Here is a 25,366-nt window from a genome sequence, read left to right as displayed (position 1 = left end):
AGTTATCTTTATCAACCCAAACATAGCTATTATATTTTATATAATAAAATGATCTATTATTATTTAGCTATAGTTTACATATTCATAATGAAACAGTATATAAGCAAATGCTTCTGATATTACCAGTTGCTGAATAAGTTAAATTATCACTGGAATCTTTTACATTTAACTTGTATGCTGTAGAGCCAGAGAACTGAACTCAATCCTATTCCCTCTCTTTTGAAGAAAAGTCAACTCTGAAAAACCCATTACTGGGACCAGCTGAAACTCATGAACAAATATATCTTTGTGAAAACTCATGACTGTCTTTGAAATACCAAGTAATCTTACCATTATGTCAAGATAAACATAATTCATAATGTCAGAGGGCTTTGTAACAGCATAGTTGAAAGACTTCAAGATTCATTTAACATTCACATCATTATTATGTAAGACTCACTGCTCCTGAAACAGGACAATCTCCACACTTGTCTGTAGGTCTCTAGGCAAGTATTATAACTTGAGACATATTTTAAATCTTCTCTCTCTCTCTCTCTCTCTCTCTCTCTCTCTCTCTCTCTCTCTCTCTCTCTCTCTGTCTCTCTGTCTCCCTCTCCTCTCCACTCTCCTCCCAGTAGTGTGTGTGTGTGTGTGCGTGTGTGTGTGAAAACTACCAAGCTGCTTTGATTATATATATATATATATATATATATATATATATATACACATCACTCCTCTGTAGAACTGTGGGAAGATGACGAAGATGAAGCAGGAAAGGAGTTCAGCAACAGAGCACACATAAACAAGAGGCCACCTGGCTTCCTGCCATGATACATGACATTCAATTATTTTAGTCCTTTTTCAAGAGCATTTCTTTCTCACCAGCACCTCCTCTCCTCTCCAGGCCATTGCTTTTCTATATTTTGTATACTTTGCCTGATTTAGCATGCATGCATGTCCTCCAAGCTTTACTCATAAGTCCCAAACTCTCTCTACAACAAGAAAGTGCTAAAAGTAAATTTGGGGAGACTTATCTTGACATGCTCACTCTCACTATATAAATGTTGTATCTCATTCCATGAGTTAAGAAAGAAACTAGAATGGTCCACATGTCCTTTCTACGGCTTTGATGGAAGTAGAAATACCTTTCATGTCCAAAATTAAAATTACATTTGCATAGAGAAGAGAAACATTCAAAGCAGCTCTAATCTGTAAATTTTCTTGCTTTCTTTCCTTTTAAGTGAAATGAGTCAAGTTGCCCTTTCTGTTAAATCTCTCATCTAAACGTCTAACTAGGTACTCCTGAAGAAGAGTGTAAAATAGTAAATTTCAATAGAATTTTCAAATAGCTTTATCTCTTTTGATATTTATTCCTTAAAGGGAAACCAAACAAAACTTTCAAAATACCCAAAGCACATTTCTGTATGGGAGGCTGCCAGCTGCAGGAACCACATTAGGTGTGACATCAGAAGGGAGCACTCACTCCATAAAATATTTCCTCCATCTTTTTAAGCAGAGGGATGGATGGCAGCAGAGGATTGCTTTAGCTTAACAGACAAATCTTAATTACCAGGGGGCAAACAGTCAAGGCCTTAGCCCAAATAGTCCTCTTAACCCTCTCCATCTCTTTGCCTTCTTCACAGGTCTCCTTCCTCCCTGAAGTCCTCTGCAGGTGCTGAGACTTCTGCAAAAAAACGCTATGAAACTTCCAGGGATCTCAGAGTGCTGGAATCCTGAGATGTCCAGAAGGCTTTCAGGCTTATGAAGAAAAATAATGGCCCTTAGCCTCTCTGGATACCCTACCCTCAAAATTCAAATGTGAAAAAAAAAAGCAGATAAGAAAAGGTTGCACAGAAATGTATTGGGGTTAAGCAAAAGGAAGGGAAGGGAATCCTGACTGTAGGTCACACGTTTTGAATGTGTGAAGTAAGTACAGAACTGGTGGGGAGCTGGAAATGACAACATGGGGCTGGAAAGGGAAAATAAAAGCCACCTAAGTTCATAATTAACTGCTTCTTCCTTCCAGTCGATTACTAACGTTAGGTAGTTAAAATCAGGGGGAGTTGGAATGATGCAAAAACTACAAGCCAGTTTTAAAAGGGAGTTGGCATCATGCTGGATGTGTATATATAGAGAGAGCATTTATCAAAGTATTTCAGTATATTTTCAGTGGTATGTCTCAAAACAGCAGGCCAACACATCCCAGGTGAAACGACCTCCTAAGTTTATTCCACTTCTTTGTGACTTCCAGAAACCGTTCGATTATCTTGCCTTAATTAGTATTTTAAATTTAATATTAATGCTCTAGTGACTAGGGTTGTATCATTACTATAAACTCTATCTCAACCCCTCAAAATCTATTTAATGCAACTCTTGGCAACCAAAGACCCAACTTCTTGCCAAAAGCTGCAGATTATGCATTCGTTATGGGAGTTTGCCATTAACTGTTGCCTCTTTTATGGGCATATGTGGTTACATGTCACAAAACATAAGGGGTTCCGTGTAATAGATTTGAATTTCCAGGAGGTTTCCGGGATCTGAAATGGGTGGGTGACACCTTGGACCCAACCCCTTAAACTACTTCGGTCAAAAGTAGGTTTGGGTAATGGGGTGGAAAAGGCTTCCTAAGTAGCAGTTGACCTGGACTGTACAGAAGTTTCCCCCAGTCAGACCTCTATTGGTACACAAGTGCTGGAGAGCTTGTATCATATGTCTTTGATTTAAAAGACACTGAATGTTTTTCAGGGAATTTGGGGCTCCTAAAACACATATTTATAAACAGACTGACATAACTCCATGACATAGCTAGGTTTACAACTAGGAATTCTCTGCATAGTTCTTCATCAGTAATAGGAGCGCTTGAATATTTGAAAGACCCATCAAACGTTATTGTTCTTTCCTCTTTCTCGTGTTTATTAGTGTAAAGCAGACTTTCAGAATGTTTAGAGGTGAGAGAGATTTAAAAGGGAGAGAGAGGTGAGATCGTGCAAAATGACCAAGCTAACAAGGAGCGAGTGGCTAACTCAGACTACCTTCCACAAGGGTCTGATAAAGAGTCCAGAAGAACACAGCATCTCTTTCTTCCAGCAAACCTCACACATTTCCTGGGCTTTTCCTCCCCACTTCTAGGTCACCCCAGCGACGGTGGAGTGAGCTCCACCTCGCAATACTAATGGAGAATATCATCAAGCTTGGAGCTTGGAGCCCTGGCTCCCCTCATGCTAGAGCTCAGGACAGTGCATGCTTTTCTTTAACCCCCGCACTCTTTGAGGTTTGTCAGTTCGGTGCCAGGGCTATTGCACTGCTCCGGAGAAAACAATTAAAAATATAATAGGACCCGTTAAAAGGCAGGACAATGTCAATTGGTGGGAGCTTAGCAATGGTCACTTCTTCGGAGAACCCTGGTGGACCACAGCCGGGTGAACGTGGGGTGAACGTGGCTGCTGCTCCTGACACGTCTTCTCAGGTTCTGTCAGATGGAATCTTCTTTTTCACCGCCAGCCCCGCTTTTGGGGTCGTGCTAAGCAGCAGTTCTTCTGCACCTTGTGCCTGGCATCTTTGTTCTTAAGCTGTGGCCAGGTTAGGCGTCAAAGAGGGTCTCACCTGTGGACCGAGGACGCAGAAGAACGAGGAAATTTCCGAACCCTGGCTGACAGACAGAATGCAGCTAGGCCACCCGCAGCGGCACGGGTACACGATGTGTCTAAGGCTCTGGTGCAGTTGCCAATGTAGCCTGGAGAAAAGCGACAGCCTCTGTGGAAGGCCTCTGTGATAAGAAAGGAAGGGTACGTCAGGATCCGTGAGCAGACACCCCCCCACACACAGTCTTCAATTTGTAGGGGAGTTTCACCAAATTTGCAAGCTTGGCTGATCTATTGCAAATGGCTTCTTGTGTGTGCCCAAGGCAAGGAACTCTTTCCCCTCAGCCGCCTCGGGCTCCTCAGAAGCTGAGGTGGGGCACAAGGCCAAGCAGAATGGTTTTCGTCTCTAAAGCGCTGTTTTACCTTCCCTAGCATCCCCAACAGCTGGACCAAAGGATTGGGGTCCTCAACCGCGAGTCCAACACCACTCGCGGACCACTAGCTTCCCGCAACACCCTTTTCAAAGGCACCGCCCCAACTCTTGAAACCTGCACATAGTGCTACTTTCGTTAAAACACTCTGAAAGCATTAATCCCCCAACACTACTTTGTGTGATGAGCCCCTCTGATCTCCATTAAGAAAGGGATTTCGGAGCCACTTGTCTCTATGAATTTTCAATTAATAATAATAATAATAATAATAATAATAATAATAATAATAATAATACATTTTGTCCTAATGATTCCTGGACCAAGGGCAGAAGGTGGTGAAACTGGTTGATATTGGTAAACTCAAATCCTTTCAAAGACTCCCTCATCCTTCCCTTCTCTTTAGATGCCACACTCCCCTGCATCCGACAGCAAACGCGAAGGCCAGAGCCTTGCAAGGGCGAGCACTGCGGCCGCCAGGACGCCAGCCTTTTTGGTTAGAGGCAACCTCGGCCCCTTTACCTCCAGCAACCCGGTTAACAGCCGCCGCTGTATCCGGCGTCTTGGGCTCAGATTAATGTGGATCTTCCACGTAAACGATTTACGGATGAAATAAAAGCTCTTTAGAGCAATACTTCCTTTCAAGTTCTTAAGATGCCTCTAAATCTTCTGGGAGTGAGTGGCTGGGGTGGGGGCGGGGTGGACAGCGGGTGTTGGGGGGTGGGAGGTGGGGAGGGTGGCCTGGCAGGCCTCTGGGAGTGGAGGGTTAACCGCTCTGCGTTCTCACCAGGCTCCTCGGCAATGCCAGTCCACTGTTGAGGCGACTAGGTTTCTGGGTGTCCTTGTCTCTCCTGGCATTTGTCTGAAGTGGAACTGTCTGTCTGAACTAGGCCGGGACGCTCCCTGCCCTGGGTAAGGAGGAAAGATGGGGGTGGGGTGGGGGAGGAGGGGGCCCTGGGGTGGAGTTAGTCCCTGCCTATTTTCATATTCATTAGGACTGGGAGGTTGCCGGAGGAGCCCAGCTGAGTTTCAAGATATAAAAGCAACTTCGGGTGCCCCTTCTGCAGCCGGGACGTATTAAGAGTCTGGGAGCTGGGCAGCTCCTGGCGTCGCGGGGCTCGCTTCCCCTTTCCCTCCTCTCTGACCCTCCCTCCTCCCGCCCACTACTCCCTCCTCCCTCTGCGCTCTCCAGCCTCCGCTCGCCCGGGAGAGCTCCGGGACAGCCTTCCAGGATTATGGAGTTTCTGAGCGAGAAGTTTGCCCTGAAGAGCCCGCCGAGTAAAAACAGTGACTTTTACATGGGCACAGGAGGCGCGTTGGAGCACGTTATGGAGACGCTGGACAATGAGTCCTTTTACGGCAAAGCGACCGCTGGCAAATGCGTGCAGGCCTTCGGGCCGCTGCCGCGAGCTGAGCATCACGTGCGCCTGGACAGGACCTCGCCCTGTCAGGACAGCAGCGGTAAGTTACCAGGAGCCCGGCTGGCCCGGGCTGGCCCCAACCCCATCCTTAGTCCATCTCCCGGCGGCCTGACCCGGGCTCCAAACTGAGCCCCGATCTCAGCCGTCCTTCCCCTAAGTGAGGTACGGTGCGGGTCAGAGCAAAGAAATGTGGGCAGAGGAATCCAGATTGCGGGGACCCGGAGCCGCGCACTTTGGCACCCCTGCAACTGGCCGGGGTCCGGAGCTAAATCCTGCCGGATTCCATTTCGCTTTCGGATAGAGTCCACAACTGGACACGAAGGCTCCGACCAGGGACCCCAGCGTAGGTTAACAGGGCTCGAAATAGGTCATAATTGAGTTAAAATACCGCGCCTCCGCTCTGAACCCGCCGGGATGCCGGGGCGCGAGGATGTGAAATCCATCACGGGATGTCACAGTGGTCAGGAAAACCAAAATCTTTGAGGTCTTTTATGTGTGCGTGTGTGGGGAGCTACGAAACTGTTTTTAATGTCCTAGGAGTGACGACATTTTTATTGTGAAGATGGTGTATTTCTGTTGCTATATGTTAGCCTGTGTGAACGTAAGGTTTCTACCGATTTTCTTTGCATTTTTATTGCTTTCGTAACGAGCAAACGTAAGTTCTGGTCAAACACCTCATCACTTAAGCTTTGGGCAAAGCATTCCAGATAAAAATCACTCACTTGCGGAGTCCGCATTGTCTGTTTTTCTTACTCCACATAAACCGCCACCTAACGAGCCTTTCAGAATGCTTCTGGACAGAATCTTCAACTTTGAATGCCAGAGTATCTCCAAGTCAAAATGTTATCAAAACAAACCATCTATCTTTTTCTATCTTGTTACCCAGTGCAAGCCTATCATTTCACATCCTGACAGTTAAAGCAGGTTTATGATTCCAAGAGGACTTTTCCTTATCACAGTGTATACTCCACCCTTACGCTGTAAGGAGCGGGGCGCTTTAAAACAACAAACGAATTAAGTGTGAAATATTTACAACAAGCCACCGCCCCCTATTTTAATGGAGGCTCAAAAATCTGGCAAAACTTTTACACTTACGGGAGCTCATACGCTCAATACTCTGTATACAGATTTTAAATGAATCTCACATTGTACTCATTTTATTCAGTGCGGAGGGTGACTTTTGACTTGTACGGTTAGAACAAAAATGCACATAATAAAATGATCGTTTTTAGTGGATTCAAGCGTTTAGTTGGGAAGACTGGAACAACCCATATTACGTACAAGAACTTCTTGGCTTCCTGTCTTCCTTTCGGCGGTTGCAAGTGCTTTCGGCGCTCTTAGATGAGTGCCTGAAGTTATTTGAACTGACAGGATTTTTACAAATGGTTTTGTAGTGGCCTGCGCTGACTGCTAGATAAACCCCACCGTGGTTTAAATTGTCGGGAAAAGGAAAAGAGAAATGGTGATTGATTTGGAGTGCTTAATTAACTTCTAAATGTTCATCTCACTGTTCGGAAGAATTTTAACAGGGAAATATGGAATAAAATGAACACGAATGGTTACCGGCTATGTTGGAGAAAAAGCCGGTCTTTCTCCAGAGCTGCCCCCAGCATCTTTGCGGCTTCCCCTCCCCCCTCTAATTGCCGCAGTTCCCGGTTTAACTCTTGTCTGCTAAGACAAAACCTTATTGTTCATCAGTCATAGCGCTCTTCAGATTTAATTTTTCAGCACATCTTCCTTTGCAGATAATCGATGTGCGATATAAGTTCGGTCGACAATAATGTTCAATGTATTCGTAGAACACATGTAAAGGTTCTTCAAACGGTTAAGAGGAATCCCACACCCCACACCCCACACCCCACACCCTCTTTTAAAGAAGCATATAAAAATAGTGGGGATTAGTCCTTGGAAATCACTATTGTTGTTGGATTGACTTTGTTTTCCTTACAAAACAACAACAGCAACAAAAATAAACCCCAAACTGCCACGTTCGTTGTATCTGTCTGTAAATTTTTATGATGCAATACGCTTCATGTCATATTACAAGCTTGAACTCCGATCTCAAGTAAATTATTAAAATTAAAATAACCCTTGACAGAACGCAAATTGCCGTTTTAAATAATTGTATCTTGTTTATTTTTGTATTTTGTAATTTTCATTTCTGAGCATTCCTAGAGTAAACAATGATTTTTTTTTGTCCGAACTATACACTAGTTAAAGGGAAGTATAAAGTATTCAAGGAATGTAAGTCGTTTGTAATGTAATAGAAATAGATTTAAATCTTATACCTTTCTACTCAAAGGTACTTCCAGAATTTGATAAGAATTAAAAACATACTAGATGTCTTTCTGAAGGAAACTTAAATTCAGACACGAGTAACTCACTGAACTGGAATTTGTAAAATGTACCGAGAATCACAGCTCATTGCAATCTCTGCTCAGTCTCATTTTGTAAGAGGTGGGAGATTTAATCCTGGGAGAGAGATAATATATAAATTTGAAATAAAACTTTTTGAAAACCAATAGTTTAATTTTGCCATATGTTAAAAAGTATATGCTAAAGTTTTGTACATCCATATTTAAAAAGTCACGGTTGTTTAGATTTTTTTTAATGTCTGGAGCAAATTTTCACTTGACTATTTTAATATGATTATAAATTATATGCACAAACAGTACATTAGCCATATAAAATAGATCTGAGGACTCTGGCAAGTCATGAGTTCATGTGCACATTTAGAACTCTTTTTAAACCCAATCCACAGTGAATCAATAATGCGTTGCCCATCGTGTGACGATAGAATTAATAATGGCCAAATACATTATTATCTGACCTATTTCCTGATGCTCCAAATTATTTCACACTAGTGATTTCATCAAAGTATGTTTCACCATCCTGAGTATCGGTGTTTTCCTCCCTGAGTACAGTGAACTATGGGATCACCAAAGTAGAAGGACAGCCCCTTCACACCGAGCTCAATCGAGCAATGGACGGCTGCAACAACCTCAGGATGTCTCCTGTGAAGGGGATGCCAGAGAAGAGCGAACTGGATGAACTTGGGGACAAATGCGACAGCAATGTATCCAGCAGCAAAAAGAGGAGACACCGAACTACGTTCACCAGTTTGCAGCTGGAGGAACTGGAGAAGGTTTTCCAAAAAACGCATTACCCGGATGTATATGTCAGAGAACAGCTTGCACTGAGGACGGAGCTCACTGAGGCCAGGGTCCAGGTAGGCACCAAAAGGCAGGGGCCTTTCCGGGAGGGATAATGTGAGAATAACCGAATACTTGTATTTTGCCAAATGGAAGAGCCTTATCAGCTAAGACTTGTACCAAAGTAACAGGTGAGCAAATTGGCCCACTAAAATGTCTTTATACTTGCAAAAGTTTTGACAAGAATAGGAGTTCAGAAGCTTAATAATGAAGTCATTAAAAAAAAAAACAGAATTAGCATAGCTCTGACTTTTTTAAAAGCCCGAAAACTTATCTCTACTTAATAAATAAATATATTTAATTTATTTTTTGCTTTTTTTTCAACTATTGGGATTTTATCTTTTGGATTATATACCAGTTATTTGCAAATTATCGATATACTGTCCCATAGATCTATAACTTTATTTCAGTTGGAATTTTTGTAATGGAAAATAAAATAAGAACACAAACTCTTAATAGTTAACTATATATATATATCATAAGTTATGTTTACTAATAAAATTTAAGACATATAAAATGGCTCATTTAAAGTTTTTAGCCCCAACCACTTCAGCACAAAACACTGCTTTTTATTTGCAAAGATCTAAGTAATTATATATATATATATATATATATATATATATATATATATTTCAGAGTAAATAGTAATAAGGCAGTTTCTCTCGGTTACATTTATGAATTTTTTGTCAAATAATTATAGCAGAATGTTCAAGGAAACTACTTTCTCAAAAGACTAAAAAGAAAAAAAATCTAGATAAAATGTTACATGCTTTCTTGGCAGTATTCCATTATGGTTAGAGCTGATATTTTAAAATTACACTTTATCAGTTGTCAACTAATAGGTACAGGTTTGAAAGGCAGTAATAATTCAAAAGAAAGGACTTTTTCTTTTCATTTACTTTTATTGCTTTGCTTTAAGTGGGAAATTGTTGAATTCCCTCTATCATAAACTGCTACGATAGAAGGATGAAAAAACTGTTTTCTTTCCTTTTGTTAACAGTCAGTTTGCATGTATGGTCCATTTGTTATTACTGACCACACATGGTGATTTTGGATGACAGGCAGCAGGCTACGCTTGACTTTCCTCAGGCAAATAAATGCTCTATCCCAGTTCAGCAAGGTAGTATGCAGAAAGTTCACACCAAAGAAGAAGGCTAGAATTGCCTGGTATTAACACCAGGCCTGCATGTGGTTTTTGTCCTGTGTCTATTATTTAAATTAGTTATACTTGTAACCATAGAAAAATATGTTTACATGCAGATGTATCAGCTGTTCCCTCCATGTTTCCCCTTCAGTGCAGATTCATATCTGTTCAGGGACACACCGAGAAACCAACCTGACCCATGTTAACACAGGTTGTTCTCTTTCATGCATTTTACAGGAGTGCAGAAATCCATACCCATTTAAAAAAGACATGATTTCCAGAATACTCTTTGTGCCTCTCTTGTAGAGTACTGGAAAATGTGTGTTCTGATGTGGTTGGCCCCATCCATGGGACCTGGGACCAATATTTGATACTAGTGATATAACTTGAGAATGATAATTAACAGGTAGTTCCTTAAAGTCTTGCTTTAACTTCAGAAAACTCTTTGGAGAGAAATATTAAAATCACTACTTTATGTTTGGGCCTTGAACTGTATATTAATAATCAGCCAAAGTTGTAATGGTGTAAAAATATACAAAATTAGCATTCACTACTGAAAATGTATTCATAAATTTCAACTAAAGTTTAATGAAGAGATTTCAACCATTCATATTTTATTTATACTTGATTTCCAATCTGCACAGAGTTGTGTAAAGGAGAAGGAACAATTTCTGAATGCTGCCCAGGTGGTATTTACCCAAAAATATCAAAGCTTTCATGTTAAATATAATTTTCTGTTTCTCCTTTTTAAATCTTGTAATACTAGAATGAAAAAAAAATTTTAAGAACAAGAGAGGATTAAGAATTCCTCTTAGGGATATCATTCTTTGGACCAGGATTTCTAAGGTATAAATAGAGAAATCATGAAAGGAAGCTTGATGTCCCGGGAGAGGCTTACTGACTCCAGCATTCCCGACACTTGGTCCAATTTGCTCACTTACTTTACTATTCATAAATATTTTTTAATTGCACATGATAAGTGCGGTTATGTGTTTTAAACCACAGTTTAACTTCAAGTAGAAGTTTAACTATCAGTCTTACGATAGGTATATAAAATTAATTTTCTAAGTAATCAAGGTATTCTGGCTGTCAGCAATTTTAGATAAGATGCCAATTTTAATTTTTCATCGGTTTATTTAAGTTTAAATATGTCTCAGAAGAGTCTTCAGTTCATGGCACATTTTTAAGATAATTTGTTGATAGACAAAGATAGTAACTGTGTTACCAACTGGCTTGAGAAGAGGGGCCATATTGTCCCTGAGGCTCACTGCATCCACCTAGAGGATGGGTAACCATGACAACAGGGTGATCATATTCACAAATGTCCCTTTTTTACTTTCCATAAATGAACATACAAACATATATGAGAAAACACACACACACACATATGCATACATACATGAATTGTCTGAAGACCGGTTTTTTTCTATTAAATTATGTTGCCTCATGGACATATTATCATAGCAGAGTACAAGAGAAAGTAAAACACGTGGATCCAGTTTGGTTGTATAGAAATTCCGTTTTATTTTTTCCTTCATTGTTAATTTCTATTCGCTCAATTTTCCTTTCTGACTTGAAATTTTGAATGTCAAGTTTGCTTTGATGTAATGATCTCCAGCTAAAATTATGCTCTTTTGAAAAACAAACAAACAAACCTAGGTTTGGTTTCAAAATCGAAGGGCCAAGTGGAGAAAAAGAGAACGTTACGGCCAAATACAGCAAGCTAAAAGCCACTTCGCGGCCACCTACGACATATCAGTTTTACCAAGGACTGACAGCTATCCACAGGTATGGTCCATGACACTGAATGCTCACACAGGGCAGTGAATGTGGCTCGATTCAGAGGGTGAGTTTACACCTAGTACAATAGCAAGGAGTGAAAAATGTAGCCTCTAGAAAGCTTTTTCCATGTTTAACAAAGTTTTGATTTATTTATTTATTTTTATTATTTTTCTTTCAGAGTCAGTCACTGAAAAAATATTTTATGGTCTGTGCTTTTTGGGTTTGCGATACATTGCAAAAAAGAAAGAAAGAGAGAAAGAGAAAAAGAAAAAAGAAAGGAAGAGAAAAAAGAAGCTAGCATTTAATGATAGGCTGTAATTTTACTGTGTATTTAATAATCCAGGCTCATTTGCTTCATTTATTTAAAACAATATGTTGCCTGTCATAAAATTTGTGGTCATAATTTCGTGCAACATGTGAGCTACTGATATTAAATGCGGCCTTTAAGTGCTCAACTCTACTTCAAAATCTTATTCTTTTGCCAATCTTTTTTTTTCACATTTAATATCACTCATTCTTTCAAGAGCATATTTAATGCTACATAATCTTATAGACAATTTTTAAAATTAAGGTAAGAAGTATTTTTCATCTTTAAAAGTATTGATATTTCACTGTCCCGTTGCTTTCTTTTTGACTAATAATGTTTTCTTCATATTTGTACTTTCTGATACATTTGCATGAGTTAAAATCTGTCCTATTGTATTTTCTTGATATGGAATAATGGTGTTAAAACTGCATTGTTGATGTGTGGAAGGGACATGGGAATTGTCTGGAGCAGGCTATTCACTGTTTTATTCCTTGTTACTTCCTGATACATGCTTTAAAAGACACTGCTGTAGAAACACATATGAAATGTATTCTGGATAAATACCTCTATGGTTCTGTAACAAGATCATCTCAGCTCTAAAAGTGAGACTAGCCATTCCGTTCAACTGTAAATTCACGCCCTCTTTGTAAGTTCAGCCCTGTAATGATATTCTTTCCTAGTATTCCTTTGCCTTTAAAATTCCTTTTAAAAACTAATTGAGGAACTTCTTCCTTGCGTATAATTCCTTGCATTTATTTTGCAATTTTATATGTTAAAAAAGGTGGTTGGACAGTACCAAGTTCAGCTGCTTCCCTTTAAAACAAGCCTAGTTCTGTTAAGAAATTAAGAAATTGGCCTGTGAACGCATCACTGGTGTCTTACAGGGCAGGCAATAAGCAACTGCTATGGCCCAGCCTCCCCCGCCCCCACACCCCTCCGGAGGATTCAATAGGCCAGTGCTTTGGAAATGATTTGAATCATCACCACATGCTTCCAATATTATATCTTGTGCACTATAAAATTTATCTGAAAGCAGTTTCTACCCGGTTAAGCATGGCTGTCTTTTGCCTACTTAACGGTCACAGAGCTAGTGAAATCTTGTTCACCTCATATTTTTGGGTCACTTAGTTAAATTCCAAACGAAATGTTATGAATGTGTTTCTCCTCTGCATTGACAGCATCCTGGGAAGAGAAAATGTCATACCTTACAGATTTCGTTACTATAAGACCCTTACGTGCTTTCCAGGCTCTGTCCAAAGCAGGTTGCCTAATAACTTATTCAATAACAATAGCCTTATGTAACGTGTGTTAATTTTCTCCATTTCTCACATTAAGGAAATGAGGCACAGGAATAAGAGATATGCATTTACTCTCATTTGACTGGGAAGCCCAGATTTGACTCCTGTTAATTTTGCCTGGCTTTCACAACTTCTTTTTGAAAACATCATTTAAATATTTATTAGAATTTCAGAGATGAATATGATACTCATATCACTTTACCACTGCTTCCTCCCCCAATTACTCCTAAGTCTCCCACTCACTCTCAAATTTACGATATGTTCTTCAGTTATTATTGTTGCATTTACACACACACACACACACACACACACACATATATGCACACATACATGTACACATGCACACATGCACACACGCACACACATGCATACACATACATCCGCAACACACACACACACACACACACACACATACGACTCTCCTGAGACCATTTTGTTTTGCTTCTGTATATAGTGGTTTAAGACTGACCTTAACTCTTATAGTAGACTGTCTTTCCAAAACGAATGCTACTCTTCATATTATCAGAAGCAGAGTTATAAAAAGAGCTCCATTATTGGAATCTAGTTTATTCAGGAGAGCCAGGAATGTACTCCACCCAAGCCAGTAAAATAATGAACGAGTGAGACTATGTTCACATCCTTTTGAAGCTATTAACTGCAGACTTTACAAGAGAAAAACACCTAATCTTGAACAGTTTTTGAGCAGAATTTAAGCAGTCTTACTAGTACGTTTCCTGCATAATTCTTGACTGAAATGCCTCATTGTGAATACTTCTGCTTGCCTTCATCCTTCTGCCTTTGAATCCTGTTTCTAGTTCCTATTTTGTGTTCCTGGCTGTTGGTCACCTTATTTTTGGTTCCTCTTTCTTATTTGCTGTTTTATAAAGCATTTTGTGGCACCAACTGGGATCTTTGTGAGGGCCTAGAACACTGACTACCATTCTCTTTACTAGCATCATTTTGCCATTGACTTGCTTCATCTCAAAGCTCTGGGCATCAGTTAGCACAATATGGTAGCATCATAGCTATGACAGGTAGAGAATATGATATTTGTACTCTTTTCACTTCCATAAATCATGGGGATTTTATAATTTCTTTTAAATCCGAAGGCATTTGAACATTTGAATAAATTGGCTTTACCAAAGTATGTGAATGCAGGGTTATTGGACTGAATTTATTTTGACAGTGAAATTGATAAATGCCTGTAAGACGAACACTGTAACAAACTTTCATACTATTCTGTATTCGTGGTGTTTAAACTTCTTTTTGATCAGGAATCCTGAAATCAAGCATATGTCACACTAAAGGCTAGCAAAAGCCAGGGAAGAATTCTCCTTCAACTTAAAAGTCTAGAGCAGACTGTTTTTAGTTGCTTTGAAAAAAAAAATTATGTCAAGATTAGGTCTTCCAAGCTTCAGCCTAAAGGAAATGTTTTCTATCATGCAGCCTGAAAATAGAAACACATAATGGGAGAAGTGGGCACTGAAATAGCATCCTACAACACAGAGCAATGAGACATTGAATTTGGTACTGTTACTAATTACAGCGGGAAGAAAAGTATTAACTACAGAAAAAGTTGGAAACTGGAAAATGTTGGAGGCAGGGCAGAAATAAAGAATTAACAATTTGGCAGGAAAGCAAAAGCATACACAGAAATACGAGAAAAACAGAAAAGGTTTAAAAAAATACAGTTTTTGAAGTATGGAAAATCACTGTACCTAGCAGAGAGATGTCTATAGTGGACATAAACAGTAATTAATGTTGGGAACATGCTCTAAAAATGTTTCATCTGGCTTTCATTACTTTTGCAGTGGTAATTTCATTCTGGAAATATCAGTAACTGTGAACTACCCAGGTGTTATTTAAACCCAGTTATTAGTCTGCTTTCTTATTGCCACAGACCCACTCGAGTACACGTTCTCTGAGGTTAGGCTCCGAGGCTTGTTTATGCAATATTGTCTTCTAAATTTATATAACAAAATGATCAACTTTGGCATTAAAATGTGACTTCCCGTTTTACAAATCTAAAATTCTACCATTTTAAAATTTATTGAAGAATACCATAAAATATTTCAACAGTGTTGAAACTTCTTTAGAATATAAGGTAATTTCTTTTTTAAAAAAAAAAATTCTGCATTTTTTTTGTTGTTGTTGCGAATGAACAAGATGAGCCTGAATAATTTCTAGAGCCACATACATTAAGGTAACTTTTTTTTAATGTGCTGAAGACAGTTTAAATTAAGCATATGGTTCGTAACTATAATCTCAGCACTCAGCAGCTTATGGAAGCCAAGTGAACAAGAGTTCAAGGCCATCTTGACTCATGAGTTTAAGGCCAATGTGGGCTTCAAGAAATGCTGTTCAACCATACAAGCCAACAGCTAACCAACAAACCAGTCAACCAACCAACCAACTAACCAACCAACCAACCCACCAACCACTCCATATACATTAAAGCTAGGCATGGTGGTATTCTCCTGTAGTCCAACATTTAGGGGTCAGAGATCATCGGATCTTGTGAGTTCAAGACTGGAGAACTGACTTAGTAAGAGCATGAGATTGATTCCCAAGCACCAAGTCTGAGGACTCACAGCTCTACATTTGGGCACCTGTGCTTACATGCACCTGCTTACAGGCACACGCACGCACACACACACACACACACACACACACACACACACACACACTCATGTAGTTGAAAAGAAAAATCTTTTCTCTTAAAAGTTCTTTGATTTGGTCTACAACATCAGCTGCCCTTTGGCAACACTGTGATCCAGCTAAGGACATGACTATTTTAATATATTCTCATTGTTTGTGTGAATTCACTTTGTCTCTGAGAATTCTCTTCCCCACTCATGCAATATTTGGTCCTTGACCCTCTTAAGTCCTCCCTCTATCAGAACCCTCTCAAAGACAGTGAAGTGTCTGGTATGTAAGATCTCTATACTGTTTGCAATGTAGGCTTTAAAAAGTATGATTCATTTTTTCAATCACCTCTCTCTATCATGGTGATAATAAACAAATTATTAAATAGTAAAATAATGTAGATGAGAGTACTGAATTGCTTCAATATTTTTCAATGTTAAAAATCAATATCAGTAAAGGAGAAGGTTTCTGCAGTCTCCATTAAATGGAATCCTTTCAGTTTAAGCAACTGATCCCTCCCCAATTTCCTTCTCTAATATACTGGAATTTCAAACCCCATTACATCATATTGAGTTTTCAATATTCTTTACATGTTATCAACAAACACATGCTATTTACTGGCTTAGGAATGGGGGATATGTGAATGATTGAGACAAAATCCTCTGCTCTGTAGGTAGATTACAAGCTAAATAATGTTTATATTAAATTACACACACACACACACACACACATGGATGCACACACACACACACACACACACACACACACACACACACACAACCCTACCTCTTCAAAGAAACTAGACCCAACTAACTAGAGACTTAACTGACTTTAGACTTGGATTTAAAAAGTAAGCACGAACCTATTAACGTTAGATACTCCTTTATTTATAATTAAGAAAATTAAAGCATTTAAAATAATGATTTGAAGGTGATGTTTCTTGTTCTGGTATGAATATTTTTCTGCCAACCTTTATTCCTGCAAGGATGTCTCTTTTCACCCCATCAGGCTCCATTTGGATCCCAGAGGCCTTTGCTGTGTTATTTACTAGCTAGATGCTTTTAGTAATCCACTGAATTCCTCTTGCATTTTTATTTGCAAACTTAGAAGAATTTCTGGGGCTTACATATGAGATATTGGTTCCACAACTGATGATGATTTTCCCCCTTTATTCTTGAGGGTTAAACTGATTTCTGAATCTGAAAGCCCTTGTTTACTTGGTTTCTTTGGCATTTAATCCTAGGATGTGAGGAAATCTTAGGGTTAACATAATGGTTTGCATTCAAACCCTGACTTTACCGAGTAATTATTTTCAGATTTTTGGCAAGTGAATTAACTTCCAGGAACATCTCTCCTCACTTAGGGTATGAGAATAAAAGTTCAGACAACATTTGTGAGTGCTGAGGAAAATAGTTTGTGCAAAGTCCTCAGGACAGTGCCTTGCACACAAGCTCTCAGTAAATGGCCCTGATCCTTAGAGTCCCCAGTCATCAATATTTATCTTTTAAAACTGCTGCATTTAATCTCATCCAATGAGAGTCAAATTACTAGTTAAGGGTTTAAGGAAAAATCATGTTCCCTTAACTACCCGTTCCAGGTTAAACTAGGACCACCAAATCTCTATAACTTTAGAAGTTTGGATACATAAGATTGAAACACCACAATATCTTTCTCATGAAGAAAATGTCTGCACAGAAAGTTTCAGTAAAAGATTTGAAGTCATTGTTTTGTCTTACTTGTTCTACCTAAAATATGAATGTCTTTTGTACACTCTGTGGTGAGAGAGATATCAGAATCCATGTTACCAAATGAACATGTAAGCACTTTATTATTTATTTTATTCCATTTCAGAATTTTTAAAGTAGTTGAACCAATATCTTTTAAAGTAATTAATCACAAAATTATACTTGACATATTGGGTAATTAATGTTCTTACTTTATAAAATAATTCTCATATGGTCAGTCATGAAATGTTACAGCAAGAACAGAAACCATAGTGTCATAAGGTCAACAAATCATATGGATAGTACTGATTTGAAAATGTCAAACTGTTATTGAATGTGGATTCATAGCCTTTCTTCAATGCTTAGAATAAATAGGGGTTCATTTATATAGTATTGGATTTGACATTTTTCATGGCTCTTTTATACCTTGAAAAGAAAAAAGAAACAATTGATTGAATATATTACAAGAATGCATAAGGAAAATATGAAAGGAAATATTAGAACACACACATATACAAATGATTTCTTTAGAAAATAGAAAAGAGACTTATAGGAAATAGTTTGACTTGTCTACCAGAATAGATAGATTAAAACCTGAATTTTATTCTCATTGCTCTGAGAACTTTGTCTAAGTTCTCCTTTAAAGTTTTACCTGTATCATATTTAACTTAATTGGTGTATCTGCTTTTTGACATGATGTCGCTTTGTACTGCCCTAGTATGTCTAATGCTATTTTTATTCCTCATATTATTACAGATTTCTAAAAACAAAATCAAATTATTTAAAAATTATCACAAGAATATAATTCTAATTATATCTTTAACACAGTATGTGTTAAATAACACATTTATTTATAAGAATAAATAAATAAATAAATAAATAGAGGCCATGCATTTGAGAGAAATCAAGGGCAGGTACATGGAATTGTTAAAGGAAGGAAAGGAAAGAAGGAAAATGACATATTTTTTAACCTCAAAACATAATTAAAAATAATAAAATAAAATAAAATTCAGCTCAAAAATAATAAAACTACTAGATACTGTGGGCAGTGCTTTTAGTATAAGCACTCATGAGGCAGAGAGTCAGAGAGTCAGAGAGAGAGGGAGAGAGGAAGAGAGGCAGAGAGAGAGGGAGAGAGGAAGAGAGGCAGAGAGTCCAGAGAGGCAGAGAGTCAGACAGGCAGACAGGCAGAGAGACAGAGAGACAGAGAGACAGAGAGACAGAGAGAGAGGCAGAGAGGCAGAGAGTCAGAGAGGCAGAGAGGCAGAAAGACAGAGAGACAGAGAGACAGAGAGACAGAGAGAGAGGCAGAGAGGGAGAGAGGGAGAGAGGCAGAGGCAGGCACACCTCTGTAAATTGGTCAGCTTCAGTCTACTTAAAAAGTTTCAGGCCAGCCAAGGGTGAAAAACAGGACCCTGTCTTAAAACAAAGCAAAACAAAACAAAAGAACAAAACAAACAACACAAAACAACAACAACAAAACAACAACAAGAAGAAAACTAATAAGTTTGCTCAGATTTGAATGAATAAATCCAAGGGGAGTAGACAGGATCAAAAAAAATCTATAAAAATTAAAACATTTGTTTTATATTATAGATTTTTATGCATAAGTTAGACTTTATGAACGAAGTGATCATTTTAGCTTTTTCCGGGTAGTTGGGTATTTAATAAAATATTTCTTAATGAAAGCAAATCAAGTACATTTAGTTCAGACTGTCATGCACACTTTGAAATCTATGGTGAAGTTGTGAGAAATGTCTGGAAAATGTACTATGTGAAAATGGTTTCTTCATATAATTAAATAAAGATTAAATTTTATACACACACACACACACACAGAGACACACACAGAAACATCTCTCGTGATGCTGTCAATATCTCGAAGAAAATGAGTTTAGTTTCTGCTTACGAAGGAGCAACCTAAACCATTTTCTTCATATCACATGAGATAAGTTTTAAGTTTTCCGTTTGATCTGGAAAACGTTAAGCAGAGTGTTGTGGCTGAGAGGAGCTTCCCAACTTCCTAATGAGAGGCATTTGGTTAAGTTCCTGGACAGTGCTTTGAACACATACCTAGAACCTCTAAAAAAGGTTATAAAGCTTTTCCCCATATTGTATAGAAAACACACACAAAGAAATTTTATAGTTGTACAACATGTAAATATTATATACTTAGAGATCCCCCAAACAATTGGTAAACATTTGGTACAGGCCATTGCAATATCTGTGAAATAGTCCAAAAAAATGTTGCCCTGTTTAGAAGTGAAGTCATTTGTTTCTTCCAAAATTAATGAAAAACATAACTTTTTTATTAATGAATAGGATGATGAGATTTTCTTAGACCCGCCATAGACAAAGAAACAATGCACAATTTTAGAAGATGCAACTTGTGGGTTCTAGGACACACTTTAATAAAGCTGTCATATGCCTAGGTAAGAGGGCTTGCCTGGACTCCAGTAGATTTAACTGTTCTATCACATACTGTCTTCAAGCACTAATCTACTAAAAATAGGTGATTTCCAGCAATGATGGCGGCTACATGTATCCTAGGTGTATCACACCTGTTTTAAAATAAACGCACCATAGAGGCTGCATGTTGAAAGTGAAAGTGATTGACAAGTCAAGAAGCTCTATCGGAATACAATGAGGCAGTCTAACATCATGCCATTGGAGGAGGGGTTGAAAGGATAGAGAAGATAGCAAGAGGAAGAGGAAGAGGAAGAAGAGGAGGAAGAGGAGGAGGAGGAGGGGAAGAGGAAGAGGAAGAAGAAGGAGGAGGACAGACATGGGAATTTTGTCACAATTGCCAAATGACAGATTAGGCTTTTCATGTGTAAGAAAATAATACTTAGTCTGAGTCACGGTATGGGATATAAATGGAAGAATGGAATTCTTAACAACGTAGAGCTTATGTTCACAGGAAATGAATAAAATTAAAGTTGACCAGAGTATAATTACATTTAGAAGTGTGACTCCAGAACCAGAAGTGTTTCCTCATTTCAGTTGATTTTTAAAATAGCACTGGGTGTTATTTCTATCGTTTTAATATAGATCACATGATCTGATAAAATACACTTAAAGAATAAGTACCTTTAAAACGCATCTGTGATGCGAAATACATTTTGATGCCAAACCCCCTGTATGTGAATACGAGTAACAGGATAGGAGAATATGAATATCATTTTTGTTATGACTATAACAAAACAGATTTAAAGCAATAAACACAATTAAATATATTAATTCAGCTAGTTCTCACTTTTAATCATACTTGAAGAAATAGGTCTGTTTAAATCTCATATTCTTATTAATTTTTTAAAATCATTTGTTACATTTTATAGTTTTTTTAATTTATTTTTGTAGGGCAGGATATGGAAAAGAATTAAAATCAATAATCACTCGATATTCTATCAGATGATACATCCCATGAACTACAAAGTTGGGAGTATGCATAAATAAATAAGCAATTAGAACTTATAAAAGGTAGTCACATTCTTTTAGAATTTCTTTAGATTTCCTTGGGTTAGATTTGACCTTACTGAGTATTCAATCTTGGGTAAAAGTCTTTAGGTCTCTGCATTTAAAGACTTACCTTCTACAAAGAACAGACAGTAAAACATCCATGTATTTATGCCTTGGACAGCAATTCACAGTCTCCTATCAGCTGCCATGCACTAGGTACTGGCCATCCTTATTAAATATATAAATGCCCAGAGGGAATATTTTAGAGAAAATAAAATCACATTTTCTTGGGATATATAATATTATAATTTTTACCTGAAGTTTTTCTGTAGAAACCTATTAGACTCCTGAAGTTATATTTTTTTTAAATAAAAGCCATATTTGGGACAGGACTGAAAAGGAGTAGATAGTAGGGTAAAACAATGTAGGAAAAGTTTCTGAGAGTTCTCCTAATGTTATCAGAATACTTTTCTCAGTGTGCAGTCAAACATCATAAAACATCTCAAAAGTCACAGTAATGTGTCTGAAAAAGGAAAGAAATTGTAAATCGTTCAAAATATTTGTATATTCAAACTGAAATATTGCTATGAGTAATTTTCTTTATCAATCTGGTCTGCCCAGAAAGTATTCCTTATGTATCAGAAATCTTTTTTTTCTATCACAAATAATATATTGATATGCCTGATCAGATCCAGATAAGTTTATGTTAAAATAAAATCATTTGCCCTTTGATTTTTCACTATAATTGATTTCAGATTTCTTTTTTAGATTTACAAGTGGATAAGTGCTAATTCTTTTCAGAACAAGTATCACCTTAATTTATTATGGATCATTTCTTTACCCTTACGCCCTTTTACCTAGCTGGGTTACCACACTTGAAACATATTTCTATTCATGTGCAGTATAATAGATGACTATAATAAATTTTAGAGACTCTAGAAATTAGGAAATACCTCAAGAAAAGAAGCGAGTAAATGTTCCCTATAATTATTTGTTTTTAAATAAGCAAACATGTTTCAGACATGTTACTGTGGCTTTTGAGAGGCTTTATGATGTTTGCTTGCACGTTGAGAAAAGAACCCAGTTTACATTAGAAGACCTAGTTCTATGGAGTAATGACATTAGCAGCCCTCTCGTTGGGTTGAGATCTCTATATATAACCCAGCAATTATTTTCGCTGATGTAAAATGTGTGCACAGGAGAAAGTCAAATGTAAAACAAAACATCCCATAGTGGTTTAAGAATTAATCAAGTATGCAAATAATTATCTAGATGTTGGTATACTAGTCAAATCTGTGAATTTATATTTATAGTTACCTAAAGATATAAACAAGAAAAAAAGAAAAAATTAAATATCTTTATATAGGGAACTAATTTTAGAACAATACAGAAATAAGTAGTTTGTTATTCATGTAAATCCCCAAAATGTTAAAAGTAGTTAACATTTTCTCTTATGTTTTAGAATAAGGAATACCAACCTGTTTTTTTTTTAAGATTTATTTATTTATTTGTTATTATATGAGTACACTGTAGCTATCTTCAGACACACCAGAAGAGGGTGTCAGATCTCATTACAGATGGTTGTGAGCCACCGTGTGGTTGCTGGGATTTGAACTCAGGACCTCTGGAAGAGCAGTCATTGCTCTTAACCACTGAGCCATCTCTCCCACCCTACCAACTTGTTTTGAGACACAAAGTAACATCTCTATCAGTGTAAGCTAAATTTAGGAATACAATGGTCTATTATTAATAGACATAGGCTGTCACAGACTGTTACTCACCTTGAGTTTGTAAGAATACATCAGAGGCTATATGCAGAAGCCTGGAATATGTAAATTACAAGATATCCACATGTGTCCAAACCATCGAAGATTCCACTTTTTATCATGACTCAGAAAAAGAAAGCCAGATGGGGTGATGATACACAGTGGTGCCACAGTTAGTTTAAAAGTACCATACACGGGTTGTCAAAAGCAACATGCCTGGAGTGATAGCACATTCCTGTAGTCCCGGTACCTAGTTGGCTGATGCAGAAGGACTGGGAGCCCATATTTCCTGGGCTACGTGACAAGTTCCAGGCAAATCCAGACTACATAGTCAGTTCTTGTCTCAGATGGCAAAACAGAAAGACCATAAGCCACCACCCCACCCCCAGCAGCAGCAGCAGCAGCAGCAGCAGCAGCAGCAACAACAACAACAACAACAACAACAACAACAACAACAACAAAACAAACCATCTACTTGTTTTATTTATCTGCATCTCTTTGCCTTGCTACGCCACCTCGTATCTCCAATCTTTCTTTCCCTCATGATTTTCCTTGCCATGATTTTCTGTGTCTCCCACTAATTCCTATGGTCTCTCTCTCTCTCTCTCTCTCTCTCTCTCTCTCTCTCTCTCTCTCTCTCTTTCTCTCTCTCTTTTACTATTGTTCACATAGCTTGTCTATTAGAGTTGAGATACTTTGTATCTAAAATACAAGTTTAAAATTCTGCTTAGTATTCCCTTTACATGTTACCAACATAGAAAATTTTGTGCTCAATGATGTCATCATGTGCAATTATTTTATTTAGAGATTTAGTAATAGAAATTTTGAATTTCTTGGGCACAAATTGTGTTGTCTATGTTGTATTATGTAGCACAATAATTATGCTCACTTGACCCTTCCTAAGATTTTCAGATTTTCCTCTGTGATTCATTATTTGGTGATGGTTTATGGGTTAGGATTAGAGATTTGTTTTACATGTCACATGTCTGTTTTGAATTCGTGATATCTGTTATCTTATATTCATACTAGAATAAATGTTTCAAATCTGTATTCTTCAGACTCTCAGTAATTTATCAAAGGGTAGATTATAAGACATAAGAATCAACAAGAGGGAAAATACTTTCTGAATAATTTCAGTTAAATATACTTCAGACAAAACTGCCTATATTTGTCAGCAGTGGTTTCCAGCACAAACTTCTGTGCTGATTCCTGCTTTAGAACTGAAAAAGAAAATCACAGCTGTAGCACTGTGTCTAGAAAGATTAATATCATCTTTAACGTCAGACCATGATTTAAGCTCCTTTGATAAACACATGAGTAGAAATCATTGATCATATCTAAATATCCTACATTCATCTTAAAATCACAGCTATAAAGAGAACAACTAAGGAATTTTCCTATGTTGAGTATTTTCTGTGGTTAGATATGTGGTGATCTATTATAGTAAAAAATAACAACAATAACGTCTCAATATTTTGTTGTTATTGCTTTGAATACTTGGAAATTACGAACCTCCTACTAGGAACAAATAATGACTAACTAACTTCGTTAACATAAGGTAAGTAAAAATGTGAACGTGAGAATGTGTGAATGTAATATTTGTTGTTTTATATATTCCAGATTCAGAACAATTTGTGGGCAGGAAATGCAAGCGGTGGTTCTGTGGTTACCTCATGCATGCTACCCCGTGACGCGTCCTCCTGCATGACGCCTTACTCTCACTCGCCTCGGACAGATTCCAGTTACACGGGGTTTTCGAACCACCAGAATCAGTTCGGCCACGTGCCCCTCAACAATTTTTTCACTGACTCTCTTCTCACTGGAGCTACCAACGGACACGCCTTTGAAACAAAGCCAGAGTTTGAAAGGAGGTCTTCCAGTATCGCCGTCCTGAGGATGAAGGCCAAGGAGCACACAGCCAATATTTCATGGGCCATGTAACATACAGTACTCTTTTATTTTTTCTTTTCATAGCAAAGTGAAACATTCTTATTTCTCATATTTAAAGGATGCCACAATAAGCTGCTGTGTGTGGAAGGGCTAAAGGTCAAGATAGACGGTGAGACCAGCTTACGTGAATAGTTGTTATTATTTAACATTTAAATCTAAGAATGGATTCCCTGAAAGGACTGAATAGGTTTACCATGCACCAGCCTCCACAAACTCTGTTTTAGTAGTAAGTGTGTTTTTTTCCCCTATTGTACAAGTCAATGAAATATGGTCATGCAACTTCTTAAAGGAATAAATGTATTAAACAAATCCTTCTGTGATAGATTGATTTATGCTAGTTCTGTATAACAAGAAATCCCTTGTAAAATGATACCTGATAGACGAGGAAACAGCCTGCGGGGAAAAGGCAGTATTGATCCAGGGGGGCTTTGAGAGCTAATGCCATTTCCAATTCTTTGGCTGGAAGACACAATGGTCATACACTCTGTTGCAGGCTCAAGATCCTTCCCTTTTAACCTTTCGATGTTTTGGTGAATTTCCACTCAGAAAAAAAATTCTTCTGAGCTGCTCTGTATTTGCATGAAATATCTGGGCACAGTTTCTTGCAACCATGTGGTTCAAGGTGACAACTGAAATATTCGAGGGTGATTTAAAGCCTAGTCAACTGGA

General features: G+C 37.9%; 1 protein-coding gene across 1 annotated transcript; it reads left to right on the top strand.

The window, feature by feature from the left end:
• Nucleotides 1-4,758: 4,758 nt before the first annotated feature.
• Nucleotides 4,759-25,007, top strand: Alx1 (ALX homeobox 1). Its single transcript, XM_032890789.1, has 4 exons — nt 4,759-5,449; nt 8,334-8,638; nt 11,425-11,553; nt 24,368-25,007. The coding sequence occupies exons 1-4, from the start codon at nt 5,224-5,226 to the stop codon at nt 24,686-24,688; spliced, it is 981 nt and encodes a 326-aa protein (XP_032746680.1). The 5' UTR covers nt 4,759-5,223; the 3' UTR covers nt 24,689-25,007.
• Nucleotides 25,008-25,366: the final 359 nt, after the last annotated feature.

This window comes from Rattus rattus, chromosome 1, assembly GCF_011064425.1.
Source record: "Rattus rattus isolate New Zealand chromosome 1, Rrattus_CSIRO_v1, whole genome shotgun sequence".
NCBI lineage: Eukaryota > Metazoa > Chordata > Mammalia > Rodentia > Muridae > Rattus > Rattus rattus.
The sequence above is the reverse complement of the archived record's forward strand: the minus strand, read 5'-3'. Positions and strand labels throughout refer to the sequence as shown.

Bases quoted from the DNA above. Each gene is read 5' to 3' on its own strand.
- Alx1 (XM_032890789.1), top strand. From the start codon at position 5,224: ATGGAGTTTCTGAGCGAGAAGTTTGCCCTGAAGAGCCCGCCGAGTAAA. The intron at 5,450-8,333 runs GTAAGTTACCAG...CCCTGAGTACAG, and splicing joins GCCCTGTCAGGACAGCAGCG to TGAACTATGGGATCACCAAA. The intron at 11,554-24,367 runs GTATGGTCCATG...TATATATTCCAG, and splicing joins GGACTGACAGCTATCCACAG to ATTCAGAACAATTTGTGGGC.